This window comes from Salvelinus sp. IW2-2015, unplaced genomic scaffold (genome assembly GCF_002910315.2).
Source record: "Salvelinus sp. IW2-2015 unplaced genomic scaffold, ASM291031v2 Un_scaffold8212, whole genome shotgun sequence".
Taxonomy (NCBI): Eukaryota; Metazoa; Chordata; class Actinopteri; order Salmoniformes; family Salmonidae; genus Salvelinus; species Salvelinus sp. IW2-2015.
Window position 1 is genome coordinate 1 of NW_019949472.1, and position 11014 is coordinate 11014.

Consider the following 11014-nt stretch of genomic DNA (forward strand, 5'->3'; position numbering starts at 1 on the left):
TCTACTTGTTGTGATGTCCCCTGATGGTATTTGTCTCGTGTCCAGAGAGTCGATCTGATATAATGAAGGGCTTTATTTCACCAGACTGTCCAGCTGTTTTCACTTTGATTAATCCATTTGAAATGATGAATCAATCCAACCATCAAGATGCTGAGAAGAATGAGGACTGTGATTGAGAGGGCTGTTCTTTCCTGGTTGTGACTACAGGTCACCAGTCTTTTATACTGGAGAGCGAGAGGGAGTCGTTCATCGAGCAGGTCCGTGAGGTCATCGAGATGGCTGACAGAAGGGTCTGGAGAAAGATGGAAACACCCAGGTAGAGTGACGTCTCTCCGTTCGTTTTTCCTCCATGTTGTGCTGTGAAAGAGCATCATTCTTAACCCTTCTATACCAGGTACATCGGTTTAAGTAACTTCATCATGGATCGTTGTAAACGGCTGTTGTACTGTATCAGACTCTGACTGCATCTTGTGTCACAGATTGTTTCCCAGATAGTTAGTGACCTCCAGCAGCAACAGATCCCTGCTATATCTGAACGGTTGCCAGGTAAAACTACCAACACAATGTCCACACAGGGAATTGGTACCCTCAACAACAAAAATTACCGACATGTTTTGCATTATATTTTTCCATCTGTAATCCAATTTGTTGTACCATGAATTATGGAACGTTCCCTCGCTGAGAAATGTAAATGTATCGATTTCAAATGAGGCACCCATTTTGCATTAACCCTATGTGTGACCCTACCATTTTCTGTCTATCTCCAGGTATCCCTTCCTGTGCAGCCCAGGTGGTCCACTCTGCAGGCAGGAGGTTTATAGTCAGCCCCGTGCCTGAGTCCAGACTCAAGGACCAGTTCTTTGCTGACTCAGCGGCTGCAGGCTCTGCCCTACTGAGACAAGATTCACAGTCCTTTATCGGTGAGTTTAGCATGCACACACACATACACACACACACACACACACACACACACACACACACACACACACACACAGTGACAGCCTACCAATAAGTTATCTTATTAGTCAACAAGATAATGCATTCAGCATCCAAATGTAATAACAGTTTGATGTTTCTGAAAAGCGGGATCATCTGATCTTGTGACTGACTGAATGTTGTTGTATTGTAAAGTTAATAATAAAAACATCACATGTTTATGAATGTCTAGTTGCTATGTAACAGTAGTTTAGTTAATGTCCTATCTGTGGTGTGTGGCCTGATTTTAAAGGTGATGGTTAACATCACTGTTTTACTTAGTGATGGGGTTTGGTGTTGACACATCTCTTTCTATCACTCTCTCTGTTTCCCTGCCCATCTCTCCCTCATTTTCTCTCTCCCCAGCCGGCCGTGCTGCAGGTCAGGGTCTGTCCCAGTCGGCCTCAGCGGTCAGCCTGCAGCAGGCCTTCTCAGAGATGAGACAGAATCAGGGCCAGTACGACCCAGGACCCAGCACCGCTCCTCCCTCCATCCACATAGCCTCCCTGCCTGTCCTGGTCCCTGCTGCAGCCACCACCACCACCATCCCGGTCCCTGCTGCAGCCACCACCACCACCATCCCAGTCTTCTCCACTGCTCCTATAGCCTCTGCTCTTATCCCCCATGCTCAGGTTTCATCTGAGGCCTCTGTGACCTCCCCTCCCCCCTCAGTCTCCATCTCCCCTCCAGCCTCCACCTCCCCACCTGCAACCATCCACCAGGCCACCGCACCCCTCCCCACCCAGCTCCAGTCTGTTGCTACCCAGCCTCTCCTTTCCCAGGCCCCTCTCACCCTGCCGGTGACCCAACCCGTGGTCTCCTCCGTACCTAGTGTTACAGCCCCAGTCCCTGCCCCAGCCACCTCTGTGTCCCCCCCAGCCCCTGCTGTTCTCCCCACCTCAGCCTCCTTCCCCCAGACCTCTGGCCCAGGCTCCATCCCTGGTGGTCCCACCACCTCCATACCCACTACAGTCCTTTGTCATTCCGCCACGGCCCCCCTGGTCAGCAGCTGTAGCAGTGGTAGTGGAGGTGGAGGAAGCTCAGAGCAGCTCCCTGTCCCTTCCACTGCTGTCCCCCAGTTCACCGCTACCGTAGTCCCCACCACGGCTGTCCAAGGCCCCCTGCTAGCCCCCTCCATTGCTAACCCCAGTGCAGAGCTCCCTTCTTCCTCCTCGCCTGTAGCCTCTCTAGGCCCAGGGGCCACGGTCCCTACCTTACAGCCCGTGACCACCACCATCCCCGTGGTCCAGCCCACCCTGGTGCACACCCAGCCCCAGCCCGCTACAATGCCCAACCAGACCCACGCCCAGGGTGGYGAGTGTGAGGCGGCCCTGGGCATCGATGACATCCACGCCCTGGATAAGAAGCTTCGCTCCCTCTTCATGGACCTGGGCGGCGGTGGAACCACCCAGGCCGATGGCTCTGTCGACCCAGCCGGAGGCACTGGTGTCCCGGGAACTTCTTCCCCAACCGGTCCCTCATCCACCGCCAGCTCCACAGGCACCCCCCTGCCCCCCTCCAGCCTCCCCCTGGCCTCCTCAGGACCAGGGCATGTCTCTGGGACCCCCCTCACCACCCCGGGACAGGCTGGGACCCCTTCCACCTACACCCAGACTACCCCCGCCAAAGCACCTCTGTCTAGGTTACCGGTGAGTCAGTCAGCATGGATGTGGAGGCTAGCTTATTAGATGTGGCTTGAAGAGCACTGTTTATAACACACACAGTATGTTAACAACCATTTAAGATTTTTATGACACCTCTGGGTAAGGTAAGTTTGTGTAATTTTGTATTTGTAGTCTTTTGGAGAATAATACTCATTATTTATTACATAGTTGACATACACAGTTATTGCCTAGTTAAATAAAGGTTAAATAAAGGTTAAATCAAATGATTGCCATGTGATTGTATCAACTCACCTTTAACAGCCTGTTAACCTCCTTGATCAACTGCTTTTGTCTCCTAACATTAGTTGAATGAACATTTGCTGTGCTTTCTGTTGCATGCCAACAACTCTGTTCTATACTGTCATCCCCCTCTAGATGTCAGGTAGCGCACCATATAGTTGTTAAAACCCCCACTGTAGTTATGGTGTCATACACAGCTTCTAGATGAGATATGTTAATGGATAACGGCTTCTAGATGAGATGTGTTAATGGTTAACGGCTTCTAGATGAGATATGTTAATGATAACGGCTTCTAGATGAGATATGTTAATGGTTAACGGCTTCTAGATGAGATATGTTAATGGTTAACGGCTTCTAGATGAGATATGTTAATGGTTAACGGCTTCTAGATGAGAGTTGTTAATGGTTAACGGCTTCTAGATGAGATATGTTAATGGATAACGGCTTCTAGATGAATGTGTAAGTAACGCTCTAATGAGATATTAAGGATAACGGCTTCTAGATGAGATATGTTAATGGTTAACGGCTTCTAGATGAGAATATGTTAATGGTTAACGGCTTCTAGATGAGATATGTTAATGGTTAACGGCTTCTAGATGAGATGTGTTAATGGTTAACGGCTTCTAGAGAGATATGTTAAGGATAAGTTCTAGATGAGATATGTTAATGGTTAACGGCTTCTAGATGAGATATGTAATGGTTAACGGCTTCGAGATGAGATGGTAATGTGTTAACGGCTTCTAGATAGATGTGTAATGGATAAAGGCTTCTAGATGAGATATGTTAATGTTAACGGCTTCTAGATGAGATGTGTTAATGGTTAACGGCTTCTAGATGATGATATGTTAATGGTTAACGGCTTCAGATGAGATATGTTAATGGTTAACGGCTTCTAGATGAGATATGTTAATGGTTAACGCTTCTAGATGAGATATGTTAATGGTTAACGGCTTCTAGATGAGATATGTTAATGGGTAACGGCTTCTAGATGAGATATGTAAAGGTAACGGCTTCTAGATGAGATATTTAATGGTTAACGCTTCTAATGAATATGTTAATAGTTAACGGCTTCTAGATGAGATATGTTAATGGTTAACGGCTTCTAGATGAGATATGTAATGGGTAACGGCTTCTAGATGAGATATGTTAATGGTAACGGCTTCTAGATGAGATATGTTAATGGTTAACGGCTTCTAGATGAGATATGTTAATGGTTAACGGCTTCTAGATGAGATATGTTAATGGATAACGGCTTCTAGATGAGATATGTTAATGGTAACGGCTTCTAGATGAATATGTTAATGGTTAACGGCCTAGATGAGATATGTTAATGGTTAACGGCTTCTAGATGAGATATGTTAAGGATAACGGCTTCTAGATGAGATATGTTAAAGGTAACGGCTTCTAGATGAGATATGTTAATGGTTAACGGCTTCTAGATGAGTGTTTAATGGTTAACGGCTTCTAGATAGATGTGTTAATGGTTAACGGCTTCTAGATGAGATGTGTTAATGGTTAACGGCTTCTAGATGAGATATGTTAATGGTTAACGGCTTCTAGATGAGATATTTAATGGTTAACGGCTTTAGATGAGATGTGTTAATGGTTAACGGCTTCTAGATGAGATGTGTTAATGGTTAACGGCTTCTAGATGAGATATGTAATGGATAACGGCTTCTAGATGAGATATGTTAATGGTTAACGGCTTCTAGATGAGATGTTTAATGGTTAACGCTTCTAGATGAGATGTGTTAATGATAACGGCTTCTAGATGAGATATGTTAATGGTTAACGGCTTCTAGATGAATAGTTAATGGTTAACGGCTTCTAGATGAGATAGGTAAGGTTAACGGGTTCTAGATGAGATGTGTTAATGGTTAACGGCTTCTAGATGAGATGTGTTAATGGTTAACGGCTTCTAAGAGAATGAGATGGTTAACGGCTTCTAGATGAGATATGTTAATGGTTAACGGCTTCTAGATGATATGTTAATGGTTAACGGCTTCTAGATGAGATGTGTTAATGGTTAACGGCTTCTAGATGAGATGTGTTATAATGGTTAACGGCTTCTAAGATGGATGTGTTAATGGATAACGGCTTTCTAGATGAGATGTGTTAATGTTAACGGCTTCTAGATGAGATGTGTTAATGGTTAACGCTTCTAGATGAGAATGTGTTAATGATAACGCTTCTAGATGAGATGTGTTAATGGTTAACGGCTTCTAGATGAGATGTGTTAATGGTTAACGGCTTCTAGATGAGATGTGTTAATGGCTTCTAGATGAGATGTGTTAATGGTTAACGGCTTCTAGATGAGATATGGTAATGGTTAACGGCTTCTAGATGAGATATGGTTCAAATCCAGGCTGTATCACGACCGGCCGTGATTGGGACTCCCATAGGGCGGCGCACAGCGGGTTTGYCCGGGGTAGGCCGTCATTGTAAATAGGAATTTGTTCTTAACTGACTTGCCTAGTTAAATAAAGGTGAAATAAATAAATAAATATCAGACCGTATACCACGGGTATGACAAAACATTTATTTGTACTCCTCTAATTACGTTGGTAACTGGTTTATAATAGCAGTAAGGCACCCCGGGGGTTATCACGGCTAAGGGCTGTGCCCAGGTACTCCGAGTTGCACTGTGCGTAAGAACAGCCCTTAGCTGTGGTATGTTTATTGGCCATATACCACACCCCCTCATGCCTTATTGCTATTATAAACTTGTTACCAACATAAATATAACAGTTAACAATTAGTATTGCATCATACCTGTGGTACTGTACATTGTCTGGTATACCACAGCTTCAGGCCAATCAGCATCCAGGAGCCAAATTACCCAGTTCATAATATGGGCACCCCGGAGGTTCGTGGTATATTAGTATTTATTTAACCTTTATTTAACTGGGCAAGTCGGGTAAGAACAAATTCTTATTTAAGATGATGGCGTACACCGGCCGAACCCGGACGACGCTGGACCAATTGTGCGCCACCCTATGGGACTCCCAAACACGACCAGTTGTTGTACAGCCTGGAATCGAACCAGAGCGTCTGTAGTGACGCCTCAAGCACTGAGATMCAGTGCCTTAGACCGCTGCGCCACTCAGGACCTCAAAGGTGCTATATGGCCAATATACCACGGCTAACGGCTGTATCCAGGCACTCCACGTTGCGTCGTGCTAAGAATAGCCCTTAGGCTTGGTATATTGGCCATATACCACACCTCCTCGGGCCTTATTGCTTAAGTAACACTACAGTCTTTGTTTATAGTCTAATGTCCATCGTCCCAGCCAGAGAGCTGCAGGTAGAATCCCCTGGCCTTTAGCTGCATGTGGCTGCAGTGCATTATGTTTTCCTAGCTCTCCTCTATGATCAAGTGCCTTCTCTCCGTTTCATCCCTCTCTTCATCCCTCTGTTTATTAGGTGTTGCCTGTGGGCTCAGATCAGGCTCAGGCTGGCCCCCCTCCTCCCTCAGACCACATGGCACCCTTCCCAGGACCCTGTCTAACTCAGGTGCTTTTCCCTCTTTCTCCTGACTGCCATTTTGATCCTCCATCCATCCCTCTATCTGCACCCCTCGCTCTCTCTCTCTCTCTCTCCTAAGTGATGTTAAGAGATCCATCCCTCTATCTGCACCCCTCGCTCTCTCTCTCTCCCCTAAGTGATGTTAAGAGATCCCTCCATCCATCCCTCTATCTGTACCTCTCTCTCGCTCTCTCTCTTTCATCCCTCCATCTCCCTCCTCCCATCTTTATTTGTCTCCTGTGTAAAAACTAGCGACGCATGAAGATCAGATCAGGCTCAATCTGTTCCGTGTCTGAAGAAGACATCTCTGGTTCTCTCTGTGTTGGAGGAGCAGCATGATGACCTGRGACTCTCATTAACCACGTCTGTTCCTCTGTTTTATCTGATTCTCTCTGTCGAAGTCTGTGTCTCTTCTCTGTCTCTTTCTCCTGCACCTCTATCCCACTCTCTTTCTTTGACTCTCTCACCTCCCTCTGTCTCTCCCTCCATCTCACCTCCTCTCTCTCACTCTTTCCTCTTTCTGTCTTTCTCCTTCCTCTCTTTCTCCTTCCTTTCTCTCCTCCCTCAGTCTTTCTCCAGACAGACCCTTTAGGGAGGCTGGGGAGATCAACATCACTCATCATCATTTGTCATAGTGGTTTTTGTCAGCACAATATTTTAATAGTTTTCTTCCACGAAGAAAGAGAAGACTCGCCAAGCAAAATATTACATCCAGACAGAGTTTTTCTCTCCCACAGCGCATTCTTTCATAAACTAAATCAACTAGGGAATAAATAGGAAAGACGAGAACACAGGCTCCCCCAGGCTAGAGGAGATTACAGTTTAGTTTATACCCAGTCAGACAGTGTTGTCCACAGCGTGAACGTTCAAATCTAGAAATAGAACAAACCAGAGCATTGTTCTTTGTAAGGAAGAGGGTTCATTATTTTCTTTCATCTGGAAGAATCCAAAGCTCTGCTCTGGTCTGAGGATTTGATCTCGAGAAAGCGACTGCATCTGCCTCTGTGGCTCTAATGGTTCTGGTGTGAAATTCTTTAAAGGGATATTTGCGACATTTTCAGCTTCATATTCATCATCTCCAGCACCACCCCAACATCAACATATGTGAAAATGTCACCTTTCTATTTTTTGTAGTAAAAAAAGATGGAGGAAGATAAATTTCCAGTGGACATCGTCGGTGTTAACCAATTATGAGGAAGTATTGCCAATTTCCACTTAATTGTGTGTACTAATTGGTTGATGTCACTGGAAACTATCTTTCTGACTACAGAAATGTGCAATTTTGGGGTGGTGCTGGAGATGAGGAATATGAAGTTGAGAAAGGGGGAAATGTCCCTTTTAATATATTGATTTTGAACTTCACCTGGATACCTCGTCTTGAAGCCAGTTTTTGACTAAATAAAACTCAATCAAGGATTTTACCTAAATCTTTCAGTCTTTCAAGTGTAATATGGAAAAATGAAAGCTATCCTTTTGCTGTGATTCACAGAAATCATAACATTTTGCGAGATKAAATTCAACACTAATTCATGTCTAGAGACCAATGAGTTTGATGTGYTCTGRGTGTGTTACAGTGTTAGGATGTGTTGCCGTCTGTTTGACTAACGTCYATAACGGCTTGTTGTTGCCCACTAGTCCCARCAGCCTCTGGAAGACCTGGATGCCCAGCTGAGGAGGGCCCTGAGCCCAGAGACTGTCTCTGTCAGCTGTGTCWCCACACAGGTACYATAACCACACACACACATGCCCCCTTCAGGCCTGGAGGAATGACCATGTATTTATTAGTTGTTGAAATGTCAGATTTAGTTTTATGTTTTTTGACCTTGAAAAAGTAAATGGATACTATTTCTTCTAATCTGTGTTTTGTAGTCGTTATTATTCTGCTCTGTCTAATACTGCTATCACTGTCATGCTCCTGTACAGCTCATGTGGTGGTATGTGGAATGTGTTGTTGGTGTGACTCTAGACAGGACAGTCACACTGTGTTCTCCCCCCTGTACCATAGTCCTCCCTCACTGGGATGCCTGCAGGTGGCCAGCCAGGTGTGTACTTCAACATSTATCCTTACTCCWTTTTGAAATGGTCGTGCTACCTGTTAGTGTGTGTCCTTTTCTTTAGGGATGTTTTGCCGACTGTTGCATTGTAACGTGATGATGTCTCATTGGTCGTTTCAGTGCCTTTCTCGCTGGAAGGGGAACCAATCACGTCGCCTATTGCTGGAGGATTCCAACTGGGACGATTCCAGGTATGGAATTCTACCTGTACCTTTTCCATCTCTATTTACCTGATTGGAATATTCCAGCGCTGTCTGCCTGGTGGTCTCTATGTTCTTCATCCATCTCTCTTCAGAATAGTTTTCTATGATTGTAGTGATGGTCCTTATGGCTGATCTGGGCCTTTTAAATTCTGTCTTTTCATAATCTCTATCACTTGTCCCCCTCCCAAGGTCTCTGTGGCTGCAGACCAGGGTCCCCACAAAATCGAGAGAGGAAGCCCCACAAAATCCTCCTCCTCCTCCACCTCCTCTTCTTCCTCCTCTCTCTCCAGCCCGGAGAACACACTGCACAATGTCTCCTCCCCTCTCCGCGGCGGTAAGACCGGTGGGGGAGATGTTGTGGACGGCTTGCCCTCCCTCCCCCACCGGACCGCCTCCCCTCAGCCCACCACCATTGGCCGCTTCCAGGTCACCAACGCACCGGATGCCAGGGTGGGCCGCTTCTCAGTGAGCCGAGCCCAGGATGAGGCAGCCGAGGCTCTGTTCGAGCAGCCACCCGCTTCCCAGGCTAACGGGCCTAGTACTGATCCTGACTTGGCCACCATGCTCTTCAGCCCAGAGGACAAACAGAGCTCCCTGCCCAGCCTCAACAACTCCTACATGAGCTCTGATAACGACTCTGAGTTTGAGGACGAGGACTTGAAGAGGGAGGTCAACCGGTTACGGGAAAAGTAGGTTTTCTCTCTTGCCTCTCTTCTGCTTTAGTAGGTTTACCCTGTTTCTCTGCTTCTGCTTTAGTAGGTTTACCCTGTCTTCTCTCTTCTGCTTTTAGTAGGTTTACCTGTTTCTCTCTTCTGCTTTGTAGGTTTACCCTGTGTTCTTCTTCTGCTTTAGTAGGTTCACCTGTTTTCTTGTCCTCTCGGGTTCGTGTTGTAGGTTCCGCCTGCTCTCTCTGTCTGCTTTAGTAGGTTCACCCTGTTTCCTCTCTCCTTCTCTGTTTCCTGTTTCCCCTCTCTCTACTGTTAGTGGTTCACCCTGTTTCTCTCCTCCTCTTTCTGGTTTAGTGAGGTGCGGACCTGTCTGCTTCTCTTCTGCTTTTAGTAGTTCACGGGGCCTGTTTCTCTTCCTCTTTACTAGCTTTGTTTTAGGTCTCAGCCTTTGTAGTTACCCTGCTCTCTCTCTCGTCTCTGCTTTAAGTGGGTTTACCCGTTTCTCCTCTCCTCTCTTCTGCTTTAGTAGTTCACCGCTGTTCTCTCTCCTCTGTATCTGCTTTAGTGGGTTTACCTGTTTCTCTGCTCTGCTCTTTAAGTAGGTTTACCCTGTTTTCTCTCCTCTTTCTTCTGCTTTATAGGTTCACCCTGATTTCTCTCTCCTCTCTTTCTTGCTTTAGTTAGGTTCACCCTGTTCTCTCTCCTCTCTTCTGCTTTAATAGGATTTACCCTGTTTCTTCTCTTCTGCTTTAGTAGGCTTTTACCCTGTTTCTGCTCCTCTTCCTCTTTCTGCTTTAGTTAGGTTCACACCCTGTTTCTCTCTCCTCTCTTACTGCTTTAGTAGGATTCACCCTGTTTCTCTCTCTCTCTTCTGCTTTAGTAGCGGTTTACCGTTCTGTTTCTCTCTCCTCCCTCTTCTGCTTTAGTTAGGTTCACCCTTTTCTCTCTTACTGCTTTAGTTAGGTTCACCCTGTTTCTCTCTTCTGCCGTTAGTAGGTGTTCACCCTGATTTCTCTTCTTCTGCATATTTAGGTAGGTTCACCCTGGGTCTCTCCTTCTCTTCTGCTCGAACTGACATGTTCTGTTCCAAACAATCCTTCTGGAATTGTCACTTTAAGTGTTATGTTTCCATTCCTAAAACCCCCCGAGTCTATCTACACCTAAATGTTCCTGTGATATTAGAAATCTGGTGGATTTGGGGAAGGACTTATTGGTTGATGTTAGCCTGTCTATTCAGCTGCCCTCTTCATCTCAGCTTCCTCTCCAGAGCACTGAAGGAGATCCAGGCCCTGCACCCACCCAAAGGGGGGGGGGGGGCAGGGAGAAGGATTGGATTTTTTTTGGGGAGCGGGGGGTGGGGACCTCCCCTGGTTCGCCAGGCTGGGCAAGGTGCCTCCAGCGTGGGTGGTCCTCCAGCATGTAGAGCCCCTGGCTTGTCGCAGGAGGCGGACCCACCAAAAGCCAAGAGCAGCAAAGTCCAAGCCGCCTGCAGCTGCCTCCCAGGGCTGCAAGAGCCCCTGCAGCCAGCTTCTATACTAACCCCTGACCTCTGTCTGAATGGTCTATCCAGACAAGAGCCCCCTGCCAGCCAGGTCTACTAACCTCCTGACCTCTACCCCTGACCTCCCCTGTCTGAAACTCGGTCATATCAGCAAAGAGCCCCTGCAGCCAGGTTACTACTAACC

General features: G+C 46.4%; 1 protein-coding gene across 1 annotated transcript; it reads left to right on the forward strand.

The window, feature by feature from the left end:
• The first annotated feature begins 193 nt into the window (after positions 1-193).
• On the forward strand, positions 194-10930 carry LOC112079495 (serine/threonine-protein kinase WNK1). Its single transcript, XM_024145433.2, has 10 exons — positions 194-316; positions 480-546; positions 768-920; positions 1342-2624; positions 6303-6392; positions 8040-8126; positions 8410-8446; positions 8579-8649; positions 8851-9350; positions 10597-10930. Exons 4-10 carry the CDS (start codon positions 1413-1415, stop codon positions 10928-10930), a joined length of 2331 nt encoding a protein of 776 aa, XP_024001201.2. The 5' UTR covers positions 194-316; positions 480-546; positions 768-920; positions 1342-1412.
• The last annotated feature ends 84 nt before the right edge of the window (positions 10931-11014 follow it).